Genomic DNA, 13417 nt, shown 5'->3' on the forward strand with positions numbered 1-13417 from the left:
CTGCCTATGCAGGGGGTCAGACTCGATGATCTATTGAGGTCTCTTCTGACCCTAACATCTATGAATCTATAGCGCAGTGATTCTCAACCCAGGTGCCACAGTACTCAGGGGTGCCATGAGATCCTTTTAACAGCACCACAAAATATCACCTACATGTGAGCCAGAGATTTCACATAGGAATCTAGAGTGCCAGAAACATTATGACCTACCAGGGTCTTCCCAGAATGAATTGTTCTATTATTTTTCAATAGTCAAGAAAGGAGTGAAAGCTGAGAGCTGGCATTATTCGGGAGGAGGGGGATAAGTCTAAGAAGGGGGTGCCTTGAAACTGAAAACGTTGAGCACTACTAATGCAGAGGAACTTCAGGGAGTGTATATGTACAGCTGACTGCGATCACACCAATGCTGTTGTCTCTCTGTGCACCCCACCCTCCTCTCAAACAGGGACCACACCTCTTCCCCTACAGATCCAGAAACCCTGCGTGCACAGGACAGGGGAAGGAGAGCATCCCCTCGACGAGACAGGAGAAAACTCCAGGAGCCAGCAAAGGACCTGAGTTTGAAAAGACCACTGCAGCCCCAGGCAACCGGCTGTACTGGCAAAGCAAACGCTTCAGCTCCAGCAACAACCTCCTCTCACAAAGCCACCCCAGAGGCACCAGCAAAACCCTGCCCTTGCTCCCAGGATGCCAGAGGACGGAGAATGAAGTGAGGACTCCCCTTGGCATCCCCTTATCCAAACTGTCGCAGACCAAGCACCTCAAGAACAGGGCAGGGGGAGGCCCATGGGCTGCCACTGACCCCAAGCGGAAGCCCGAAGGGACTAGGAGCCACAAGGACAAGTAGGTATCATTGAGTGGACCATCTAATGCAAGTATTTCAAAACCTGGCACTGGGGGCACAGCCTGCAGAGGGGTGCCGCGTTACATGGGGGAGGGGAACCTGTTTCCATTTACCTGGTCAGTGCACCAGTACCATGTGGCCAAGACAGACAGCCCAAACGTCATGCCGGTCCAGGGCAGATCCCCAGAGACCGGATCTCGGAAGAGGTGCATGGCATCAGCTCTGGGCAGGTGGCATGTGGTGTTGGGGATGATCTTGGCTGGGACTGCCTTTAGATAAGCTTCTTCTAGGTTCTGGTACCCCCCGATCTCACCGAACGCTGGAAGGGAACAAAAGGAGGGAGGCTGATAAGGGCAAACTGAAATGCGGTTACTGAGAAGATCAGCTGAAAACCATCACGAATGGCCCCTTGAGAACATGCCCTCCCTCCCTGCTCTGCTTCCCTGAGAGGGCAGAACCAGTACAACGCCCTCTTGTCAGATTGCACCATATTCTTATTTAAAAGAGAAGCTCTTCCAGGACCACTTTGCACAGCTGGTCCTATTAGACTGCTGCTATCTCTCAGGATGTACCCCATGTCCCAGGGGCTCCTGGGAATGACCCCTTTTCTGCTTCTGTACTGTAAAAAGCATTGCTTATATTAAAGCACAAAGGTCCTCGGGGAGTTGGGGCAGCCCTGAGGAAGCATAAGGGGCAGGTGATGGAGGGAGCTGGCGTGACCTGTGACAGGCTGAGATGCTGCTGGCTCTGGGGCAGAACGTCTTTCCTGGGCCCCATCACTATAGTTGGGCAGCTGCAAACAAGCGCAATAACAACCCACATCCTCAGGCTTTATGGGAAGTGGCATCAGGCCCGTGAAAATGTTGCAAGCCCTACAGCTCATTACGTGCCACAGGCAGGCAAGACCAAGTCAGCCTGGCCGTATAAACAGGAAAGCACGCTCAAGCACTCTGTTCCCATTGCTGCCCACCTGCTCCACACCTCTCCCACAGTGAGACCTGCTGTGGCAGCTACCTTGCAGCTTTACAGCTGCTAAGAGCTGTACACTGTACTGCCCTGTGGCACTGCATGTGATGCTGCCAGGTACCCAGGCTCAGGTCTCTTCTTTGTGCTGGAAAGGAAAGGGCAGGATGGACACTGGATGCTGCTTGCAGTTGCACCAGTGCAGCTCCATTAAAAGCTGGGGAGTTTGGCTAGTGTAACTGGGAGGAGAATCTGGCCCCAGATCCTCTGGGAAGGCAACACACCTGGTTTCCAGAGGAAGGGAAGAAAATACTGGTCACCTGCCCCTCTGTCTCCCCCAACCTTTTCTGCATAGCTGATCTGCACACGTGGCTGCCTGGCCTGGCAGCTTTCAGCCTGGGCATGGCAGGGGTGTTGGCACCACATACTCACCATGAGCCATTACCAGAGGGGAGGAGGGTGCCAGAGTGGAGGGGAAGAGTGGGCTGGGTGAAGGAAGCAACCCCGTTATCAAGGGCTGGGCCAAGCCCAAGCCCAGACATGCAAGAAGGGCGGGTTCCAGCACAGCCGGGTGTGCTGTGGGTTGAATCCACATGAATGCGCTGGGTGGGGTGGGGAAGCCCCTGGGCTTTGCCTCTCAGGCTTTTCCTCTGCTCCTTGGTTCTGCTGCTCAGCAAGAATCAGAGCTGGGCCTGGAGCTGGCCCCAGCTCTGCTCCAAGTCTGGGAGCTTTGGTGTGACCTCGGGTCTTTGGCTGCTGGGCAAGTGCTGCACAGGCATTTCCCCTCTTTTGTCTGGAGCCCCTCCTGTGCCATCTAAGGAGTCCCCTCTGTGAGACTGGCCATCACTGGGATGGTGTCTACTTGGGCACTGTTCTTAAGTGTCCATCCAAAATGCATGGAGTAGCAGACAGCCCCAGGTAGCCCCAAAAATCCCAGTGCCAAGTGAACTGGTTACCAGCATGTGATCCTCTGGCCCACAGCTGATCTTGAGAGTGAGATGAAGGGCCTGGCATCTGCTGGGGCTGCCCAGGTAAGTACGCAGCTCCAGGGTGCTGACACTTTGGCTCAGAAGAGCACTCAGCCTGGGCTCTACGAGTTCCCGGCCTGGTGCTCTCAGTTACTGAGAGCGTCACCCTCAGGTAACATGACAGCCATGAGCACAGGCCTTCTCCTCTGCACTCCCTAGGGTCTCCTGCGGCATGGGGATCTTTGAATGGGCTTCACCCTGTGAGGTGGACCTGCACCAAACCTCAGATGTGAAGACCCTAGAGCTGTGGGGTGCTCAAAAGGCAAAGTTGAAGTTTGCCAGTGGCGTCTTTCTTTGCAAGAGACCAAGGCAAATTCCCCAAAGCAGGGATAGGGAGACCAGAGTCCTGACCTCCATCTGGGGCCTCATTACTGTCTCTTTTGTAAGATCTCACCCCCCAAATAAGCATGATTCTTCCCCAGAGGCCTCCCTGGACCCCTTCCCTTTCAGTCCCCCCACCATGTAACCAACTTCCAGCTTTGTGATCAATGATCATCATCTGTCCAATGTCATCCCAGGGGGACGTGTTCAGGGATGGGGACTTCAGCCATCTCACATGCAGCTGCAATGTGCCACTCTGAAAACAGGCTCATCTTATTTCAGACAGAACCTGGATTTGCAATCTCACCCTGAACCCATGCCAGGAGCACTGGCCACCTTCCCTGCACGGCTGGTAGAGGCACACCTGATCCCTGGGTTCGCACAGGTGTTGAGCACTCTAATAGTGGAGGGGCAGCTAGCGAATGCTGAATCATGAGAGGTAGCACATAGATGTATTTAGGTTATTGGGGCCTGCAGGGGATCCAAGGGCATGGTTTTGCAAGTGCTGACACCTGCCTTTGCAACCAGGGGCAGGCTGGGTAAGAAGAACAGCTGCAGGTAAGGAGGCTGTGGAGTCCTTGGCCCCTGGCTCCCCCACCCATGCTAGCAAGTGCCCCCAGGTGCATGTCAGGGTGGCAAATGCCAAAAGTGCTAAATGATCCCAACGTGCCATGGTAACCGAGCCACAACAAGGGCGTGGGCACGACAGCACGTTTGTTCTCACCTGCGGGCAGAGGCAAGCTCCATCCCAGCCAGTGCCGAGGGGCTGAGCAGGCCTGGCACACGTGAGCCAGCACTGGCGCTGCCGAGAGCAATCCCAGAGCCGAGCCCTGGCTGTCTCCTCCTGGACTGCTATGGCTCTTACATAGTGCGTCATGGCAGAGGTGGCTGTGAGGGTAAGCAAATCAGGTCCATAGCCCAAAGAGGTGCACCAGATCCTCAGCCTCTCCTGAGACAAAGGATCCCGGTGTGGAGCATTTGTGTCACGTCCCAATGGGACTGAACCTCTAGCTTCAGAACAAAGAGCAGGCACCTCTCCCATGGCAGTAGCCCTGGACTCACCCCCCTGGCATGATCTAGTCGCTAGAGAGAAGCAAAGAGCTACAGTACATGCAGGGGTTGCCTTAGATGAGTATTAGCTTTACACAGGCCTTCCTGCTGTTCCTCCTCCATGATCCCGCTAGTGGCCATTAGCCTTGAAGAGCCTCCTTTGTTGCCACTGAGCAATACAGGGGCACCCCCAGCTCTGACTTCTCCATCAGGGGTGCATCCTCAGCCACTTCTAACAGCAGAGGCAGGCCTGCCTCCTTTTGCTTGGCTCAATTCTGGCTTGGGTGCTTTATTCCTATTCCCTACCTGTTGGGAATATTCCTTCCCCATTTGGTAACACGAAGGCCTCTCCTATTGCTGGCCTTACGTGTTATCTGTGTACATATGCTGCGTGGGAGACTGGCCAGCCAGCAATGGGTGCCGCATGTACAAAGCACTGCTGCGGCAGCAGATCTGGCTCCTCTTCCTCCTTGAGAAACCCTGTGCAAGGCACTTGGGTCAAACCTCTTTCAAGCTTGGGTGCCTCAGCAAGCTCTGCTGCATGCGGTGGGTGCCCAGCACGTTGGCCGCCAGGTCAGTGACGAAGGGGCCTGACCTCGGAGTTGGGCGCTTGGGTGAGAACGGCGTGTTCCAGGCCTCGGTCACCTCTGTGCCGGGAGAACAATGACACTTCCCTACCTCACAGGGATGTCGTGAGGCTAAAGCCATTAAGGCCTGACAGAGACCAGCATACTTAACGAAATGAAATGAGGGCAGCCTCGTGGAACGATGATGCTTCTGCCTCGGCCGTGGCTGCGTGCGTGTGCCTCAAGGAAGCTGCTCCCTGGCTCAGGTCCCCCCAGCCAACACCGAACGGGCAACAGCTGGGAATTCCCTGGAGCAACATCTGACTCCAGGTTTCCCTACTACCCAGACTACAGGGATACTCTGGAGGGCTGGTGGTATGGATGAACGAACAGGAAGGTCACTAGGGATGGACTGCACCCCTACGCAGAGGGCTGGCAAGAAGCCTAGGCACCATCACAGCCCATGGGGGATTTTAATTTATATCAGTGAAAAGGGGATGCCGGGGGCCGTCTGAGCTACCCCGGGGCCTTACCTTTCACAGCCAAGGTGACCGCGCCAATGACCATGATGAGAGTCTGCAGCGCATCGGTGTAGATGACAGCCGCCAGGCCACCTGCGCGAGAGAACCAGGCACAGCGTCAGGGTCTCGGTCAGGATTGGGCCAGGGATGGGGTTTGCGGTAACTGCACAATAAAGCTAATGGTTCTTATGGAGATGTGTCTGTGGGTTATTGCCCTGCAGCCCGCCACGGGCTTCCCAATGAGGACAGGGCCTGGAAAGACCTTTACTGAAGGAAAACAGGAGGACCAGCTCCGTTCACTTCCATGCAGCTAGGGGACCACAGGTATGAGGTGAACGGGGAGGGGAATGACTTCGAGGAACCAGAGAAGCCATGATTCAAGGTGGCGGCCTGGCTGGGCCCAGAGCGCAGGGCACAAGGTCACTGGACTTCCATGCACAAGGCAGGGGCAGCACCAAGCCCAGTCATCAGCACCGGGCAGAGGTCTCCAGCCTTCAGTACACGGGGTCAGAAGGCAGGAGGAGAGACTCGCAGGGGCACAGTAGAGTCACGTGCTTCAGAGAGAGCCTGGCTGCTTCCCTTCAGCCAGCAAAGCAGGAGCTTTTTGCTGGGCTTGTGGTTGGATTCGATGATCTCAAGGTCCTTTTCAACCCTAAGACTCCACGTTAAGCCCTTCTTTCTTTGCGCCATTTTAAGATATTCCAGCAGATGGGCTCCTCCCACATCCCCTTGCTCACCCTCTTCCAGCCCAAATGCTTATGTTACCAAGCCATTTATTTCCTTCCTCTAATTAACATCACCCCATTGTCCCGTCTCTCCCCCTCGGGCTTCCTTGGGCAATTCCTCACCCTCCCTGAAGCTTATACCCACCCCAACCTTACCCATTCAACAGGGCCCCTATTAGTCACATAATTGAGTTGAGCCCTTGTCAATTCAGCCCTTTCATCCCCTCTTTGCCAACCAGTCCTTCTTCATCCTTGTTGTTGATGCAAGACAGCTCACCTTGTGACAGCAGAGTTATTCAGCTCATGGAAAACAAGGGCTTAAAAAGGAGCTGAGCCATAAAGAAAATGGTTCAACATATGAACCGACTGCAACCCGGGCAAGTGACTCACAGCCAGGTCCTTCTGGGTTTCAGACAATCGGCAACATCCGATTTGATGACCTGGTTTTTTAGAAATGTTCTCATGGTTCCATGAGTCAGGGGCCGCACCCAGTCCCTGAACCCTACGTAAAATTCCCGGCACCACCATGTGCTTTGTAGGCAGGGGAAAAAATGCAAGTGATTTGCTTGAGACTAGAGTCACAGAATCCACCACAGCTTGGAGGTACCAAAAGGGCGCATCGGTCTGACTGGCGGGGGACGGTCCCAGGCCAAACCGTGCACTGGGTGCACCCATGGGAGCTGACGAAGAAGGGAATATGCCACTGATGGCAATAACTGAGAGGCCGACAAAGGGTCCAAGCATGGGACTGAGAACAAGGAAGATACAAACCCTAATCCCAGGTCTGAACCCAACACCTCCACACTCCATGAATCATCGGAAAAACAACTGTAGTGGCTCCATCAACAAAACAAATAATTCAACTTATTCCTGATCTTGCTGAGATGAGTTTCTGAGGATGAACTGGTTAACATTGGTGAAGAGCTCTGCAGACAAAGATCATTAAGGACTATCATAAACAGGGCAGTTGATGGGGAAGTGTGTTAGCTGAGGTCCCTGGGATAAGCTGCGAGACCCTGTTACGAACCAAAACCATGATGGTTTTGTGCGCACATGGGGATGCACATGTATAACTGGGGCTGGTCCTGCTTTGAGCAGGGGGTTGGACTAGATGACCTCCTGAGGTCCCTTCCAGCCCTCATTTTCTATGATTCTATGGGAGAGGGACATTAAAGCACACACTGGAGAGAGAATGAGCTGCCAGAAGTTAAGAGCCCCATCGTGCGGTCTTCACACAAGCACTCCAGTTGACCAGGTTCATAAGTATGACCACAAGATACAAGGGGGCCAAAATGCAGCTCACTTTCTGCTCTGCACCAGCCTTCCCTCTCTCCCCCAGCCACCGAGCAACGCACCTGCAATGGTGTAGAGAGCCGTGACCACCAGCATCAGGACGGTGGAAAGGTAGAGGTTCCAGCCCAGGCAGACTTGCACAAACAGGGCCCCAGAGTACAGGTCAGTCTGCATGAAACAAAACAGAGAAGTGTCTGAATGAGGCTCTATGAGGGTGCTGGGCAGTGCATGGGGACAGGGCTAGAGGCTGTACTTCCCTTTATCCTATGAATAGGGGTAGTGGGGAACAGCCAAACCAGAGCAAATATGAGCATGGCAACTTCTTCCCTGTGCTGCAGTGCACCTGATGTGCCTGCAATAAGCCAAAGATGCCAGCTGATAGCACGGCTGATGTTCATCCCGTCAGAGGACTAGGAGAAGGGAGCTCTAATGGCCATTCACCATGCTGGACCCTGAGGGGGGATAAGCAGGAAGAAAACTCAGGGCTGCTAACCCAAATGTTTCTTGCTGTCCTAAGAGAGGGGTGAAGGACCTACAGAGCAGGGCCTAAGTTCAACAGGTCCCATCAGCTGGTGCTTCAAGGAGGGGGGGCACTTGGCACAGCAGATGGGGTGGAAGTCATTGATTTCCAGTCACGCTGAGCTGCGGACATGTCATGCCCTTGCACAGACCCAGAGCTCTGGGAGCAGAACAACAGCTCACCCAACACCTAAGAAAAAAGCCAAAGGGCAGCGCAGGGCCGTCCTGAGCACGAAGACGCAGCTGGGCCTCTGTTTTACCAGCTCAGCACACCCGCTTGCCATCTTTCCACGCCGCCCCAGCCCCCAAGGCACACGTGAGCAATGCAGTAATGTAGAAAGGGGTGGGTGCTGGCGGCACTCTGCCTGTTACTTGACTAGATTTGTTCTTTTGGCACCCACATCACCTTTGAAAGGGCTGCCAAGATGCCACTCCTTGCCAGGTGCTGCCAAACGCTTCTGAGCTCCGGGCTGTCCGTGTCGGGGCAGCAGGCCATGAGCTGGAAACCTCACGTGTGCGGGAGAGTGCATGGAGGTGGGAGGGGATCTCAGGCAGATGGGATCCACATGAGCATTGCCTGAGCACTGCTGTAACTGCAGCTCATGGAAATGTGGTTCCTTCAAACCAGCCTGCCCAGGTAGCAGGCTAGCCATGGCACAGCTCAGCTCCCTGCCTGAGGACTTACCTAGCTGTGCATGCCACAGAGAGCACTGTGTCAAAGCAAATACACTGCTCTCAGTGCCTGAGCTGGGATGAACATGGGCTGGGGTGGGTCTAATGAGCTGCTCTCACTGCAGTGGGGATGTATCCACAGTCAGAAGGGAAGAGGGAGGGGTAGTTCATATACCTCTGTGCCAACCGCACAGGGAATCAGGCCTCAAGTCAGCCAGAGATGCCATGGGAAGACCCCCCTGACAGCCTGGATGGCAGGAGATGGTTAAGAGGGAGAGACCTTTTCCCAGCCACCCAGGGCCTGCGAGACAACGGTTAGAGCACAGTACCAGGAGTCAGGATAGCTGGGACCTACACCCGTCTCTGCTCTTGGCTTCCAGAGGACTGCTCTGCCCAAGGTTGACAACAGGAAAGCAAGGGCAACAAATGTTGGCTCCCTGCCCTCCCGAAGTGCTGAGATGGGAGGAAAGCACTAAGTAGAGTAACTAACACCCCACACGCTGGCTCTATCACCCACCCCAGGAGCTCAGCACGAGGACACCCCAGAGTTCGGCATCTTCCTACACGGTCACACCTGGCTTGGTCTGGGCGATGGAGATGCGAGCTAGGCCAGTGATGGCAAGGGGAGCGGGTTCCACCGGCCTTCACCTCCAAGTGCTGATGCTTCCTCTCTGCCCGCAGCTGCCCAGGCTCGATACCGCCCAACCAATCAGCTCCACTTGACATCATCTTCCCTTCACCTCGCTGGAACGCTTCCCCCAAACAAAGCATCAAGCGTAGTCACGTGGGAACTGTCACCTGGTAGTAGCGTTGGGAGGATGAAAGCACCCTTACCCCGTGGCAGCTCACTCCACATTCGGCCCTGGAGGAATATGGGTGACCTACTTCTGGATCAGTCTGGCACAGGTTTGGTACCAGGGAGGCAATGGAGGTGATCACCACCCAGCCCTCTGTGAAGCTCTAATGGGAACTGGTCTACTTTCCCTGCGGCCTGAGAACAAACAGAAAACTGATAAACCTTTTAAGTGTTCCTCAGTGGCGCTGGGACTCTGAGATCCTTTCAAGGCTGCCACACTATTAGCATAGCGAGGTGTGCAAACACCTACACATGATTTAGGAGATGAACCCAGAGATTTCCAACAGGAATCCAGAGCATCCCAAACATTCAGCCCTTTCTGAGTTCTTTGCAACAGAACTGCTCAGTTATTTTTCTGTCATCAAAAAATGAGCAAAAGCAAAGAGCTGGCATTTATCAAGGGCTGCCTTGAGTGTAATGGAGGCTGTCTTGAGTCCAACAAAAGGTTGAGAACTACTGCTGAGCAGCGAGATCTGCCTCCTGTCTTCCAAAGAGCTGGTCCCAGCATTACGCCATCTGTGCTGAGCCAGGCAGGGCCCCAAGGTGTTCTTGTGCTCCCAGTACAATAAAGATGAAGGGAGCATACCAGGTTCATACTGAGCTGGGCAGGGCGTGATGCCAGCACGCCGCTGGCCCACATCATGGTTTGCTCAGAGTGGGGCATCAACATTCAATCCCAGGATGGTGCCCATGTAACTGGCGGCAAGATCTGGACCATGGCACTCCAGATAAAGGCCATGGCTCCACTACCACCCCATACCTCTGCCAGTCCAAGGGAGAGCACAGTGCCAAGACCCTCCAGGTCCCAGAACTGGGACTGGGATTTGCCCCTAATTGCACAACACTCCCGAGTGTAACGAATGACCACTTGATGACCCCAAGCCAACCTTTCCATTGGAAAGTTCCCACCAGGTGAAGATGGCCTGTTCAAAGTGGATGTTTTCACTCATGTTTCCATTAAGGTTCCTCATTTTCCTCAGCTCTGGCTGGACCAGTCCAGGACCCCCCAGTTCATTTAGACCTCGGGTGCCCTGCGGAAATTGCACGCAAGGAAGGCCGTGCAGTAGCAGCCATGCTGGTAGCATCCACAATACAGGCCTCCCTCCTCTGGGAACACAACTCAAGTGACAGCTTTGCTCCAGCCCACAGCACTGATGGGACAGGCTCTGTCCTCTACCACCATCTGCTCCCAGCTCCTCAGCGGGGCAACAGCTTCCACCAACGGTGATCCTATCGCAACATCGGGCCAAGAGGATGAAAGGAGCAGCCTTGTTCTTTAGGACACCTGATGCCACTTCAGTTCTTTATTACTTTGCAGGCCAACAACCCAGCAAGCTCTCACTGTGCTCCCCCATCTACACCCCAGCCCATCTGGCAGAGCCCAGCTCCCAAGATCCTGTTTCCAAATTGCTCCTCTTGGGTTTCTTAATGCTTTTTTTTTTTTGCAGCTATGTGCAAGTGATCCTAATCCCTCTCTAGGAGGAAGCTATGGCCTCACTGCCTGCCTTTCTGCTAATTTTGCTTGGGTGGAGGAGAGAAAAAAGCAGGAGCATGTGATTGACTCGTTCATAAGATGTCCCTAATACAAAAACAAGCTAATTAAAAGGCATGACCCACTCGTGAAGCAAGTCATTTCAGTCATAAAAGGAGGGCAAAAGCCTTTGAAGTCAGGCCCATTGGTGCTGTCAGGAGGATTGCTATTCCCTGCCTCTGAGTGACCTCATTGAGAAACCTGCTCTTCTCCGATGCCGTCAACACCTCACAAAAGACACAAAGGGCCTTTGCAGGGTTTGAATTTCACAGCTTTAGCCCTATGGCACTGGCAAAGCCAGGGCAGCAATAGATGAATTAGCTGTGAGATGGAGGAATTTGTTAGAGAGAGCTGATGCTCTTGACGTGCTCACATGTGCTGCCCACCTGGTACAGGGTATACGGGTCTTTTTAAGAGCTCCCATCTCGCCTTTAAAGGGGGCAACACATCGGAGACAGCTCATTTGGAGCCCCTGCTGTATGCTGATACACTACGTGGATAGCAGGGTCTAAGTCCACCTTCAGCACTGTAGTCCAAGCTCACGCAGAAGCCAAGAGAGCAAGCCCCGGATGGTGAAGCAGCCTCCATACACCTCTGACGGGAACTGGCCACTTGAATGAACCAGCGTGTGGCAGGCTGAAGAGGAACAAGGGGCTATCTTTTCTAGAAAGATGAAGGAGCAAGAAACACTGTTAATTAGCTTAAGGGAATGGAGATTTGAGACCAACGTGGCAACTCCAAGGATACCACGTAGGGAAAAAAAAAAAAAATGAAGAACTAGCGACCCTCGCGCTTCAGAGCAATCCTAGCAAGGGACAGGGTGATGTTTCCACCATGGGGTGGTAACACCCTGGTGAGTGCATTGCTGGTTTCACAACGCTGCCTCTCAAGGCCCCAGCCATGGGGATTTGGTGACACAAGACTGAATCAGTTTATCTTGGGGCAGCTCTGCCTCTCTACACACAAATATTCATCCCAGCTCATCACAACAGCTATAGCATCCAAATCCACCCTGAATAGGGCTAGATGCCAGTGTAATCTCCCCGATGAATCCGGTTTCTGGATTCTGCGTGACTCAGAGACTGGGGAAATTCAGCAAAGCAAAGAAGCTGTCACTTTAGCAGAGAAAAGGCACAGGGTGGGCCATGTAGGGAGTGTCTCTCGGTTTCAAGCACTGAGCCCAGGTGAACAGAAAAACACCAGAAGAATAGGCAAGTATTTGGGGCATGTGGCTGTGATCTTTGCAAGGCAGGAAAAATCCAGCCAATGCAATTAAGGTGCAAAGTTCATAATCTTTGGGGTTCTCAGGCTGGGGATGTTCAGAAGGTGAGGCGAGATGATCACACCAGTTCCCTTCTGCCCTTCAAAACCAGGAATAAGTAGCAGGACAACAGCTGCTTGGAGCTGTGCACAGCAGGTGTGTGATCCATGCCCAAGGGAAACCTAGCCTCAATATGCGGCAACCTGCTCCATTATGATGGGCGAGATGGCCCCAGAAGAGAGGACAGCTGGGACAACTTGGAGAGAGACTCCATATTGCACAGCCCCCACATGGACCAAGATGTGCCAGGACTGAGAACGGCAAGCCAGTCCTTCTGAAGATCCCACTCCACTGCCGGATTGAAGAGGTTTAGCAGCTATAGACAATTCTCCTTGGGATCCATAACAGGTGCAGTGAGGGAAGTTATACAGGTACAGAGCCTACGGCATCTCTCGCTCTGCTTCTTCCACCAGCTTCCTAAGAGCAGCAAGGAGTTCTCTCCTGGACACTGCACAGACGAGGTGCGAGGGACCAAGGGCTACAGGAAAACATCAGCCAGACAGATATGGAGGGACTACAGAAAGGATGTAGACAAATTGGAGAGAGTCCAGTGGAGGACAATGAAAATGGTTCAGGGGCTGGGGCACATGACTTGTGAGGAGAGGCTGAGGGAACTGGGCTTATTTTATCTACAGAAGAGAAGGCTGAAGGAGGGATTTGTTAGCAGCCTTCAACTCATCCGACCCCAGCGCTCTTTCCTGCCCAGGGCAGGGGGTCGGACTCGATGATCTCCTTGTGGCGGGCCAGTAGGGGGCGCTCCTGCGTTGAGCCGCCCACCTCCCTGCGCCCGACCACCTTCCAGGCTCCGAGTGCCTCCCTTAGGGTGCCTCCCGTCCGGCCGACCCCTTCCCCGGAGCACACCCGCTAGCCTGGGGTTCCCGCTGCCACCATCCAAGGCTCTGGACTCACTTCTGGCTCTGTGCACCTTGGAAAACACAGGCCTGATTGTCCAATGGGTGCTAGACCCAATACAAGCACTTGGGGCACTTCCCCAAGTCAGGGGCTGATTAGGAAGCCTCCCTTAGTCCACAGACCTCAGGGGCCTCCTTGGCATAATTTAGTCCCACCCCTCAATAAGTCTCCACACCGGTCACAAAGGAGAACTTTATTGATGACAGGGGTAGGGCAGAAACAGGGTAAAAGGTAGAGCAATATCATAGAAATCTTACAGGAATATCAGAGGAATCCCATAGAGCAAACCAGGGTGG

General features: G+C 53.9%; 2 protein-coding genes across 6 annotated transcripts in view; one reads left to right on the forward strand and one right to left on the reverse strand.

The window, feature by feature from the left end:
- The window catches only part of FAM83G (family with sequence similarity 83 member G), a 27682-nt gene extending 22219 nt beyond the window's left edge, over positions 1-5463 (forward strand). The window contains exons 6-7 of the mRNA XM_025204627.1: positions 445-842; positions 4891-5463. Coding sequence (XP_025060412.1) covers positions 445-842; positions 4891-4942 — 450 coding nt within the window. The 3' untranslated portion in view covers positions 4943-5463. The remainder of the gene's footprint in view (positions 1-444; positions 843-4890) is intronic.
- SLC5A10 (solute carrier family 5 member 10) overlaps positions 1-13417 on the reverse strand; it is a 68736-nt gene that overhangs the window by 42185 nt on the left and 13134 nt on the right. For all 5 annotated transcript variants that reach the window (XM_025204631.1, XM_025204630.1, XM_006024053.2 and 2 more), the window contains exons 6-8: positions 7373-7478; positions 5305-5385; positions 957-1162 (exon numbers count right to left, since the gene is read on the reverse strand). In XM_025204631.1, coding sequence (XP_025060416.1) covers positions 957-1162; positions 5305-5385; positions 7373-7478 — 393 coding nt within the window. The remainder of the gene's footprint in view (positions 1-956; positions 1163-5304; positions 5386-7372; positions 7479-13417) is intronic.

The sequence above is a fragment of the Alligator sinensis genome, unplaced genomic scaffold, assembly GCF_000455745.1.
Source record: "Alligator sinensis unplaced genomic scaffold, ASM45574v1 scaffold1283_1, whole genome shotgun sequence".
Taxonomy (NCBI): Eukaryota; Metazoa; Chordata; order Crocodylia; family Alligatoridae; genus Alligator; species Alligator sinensis.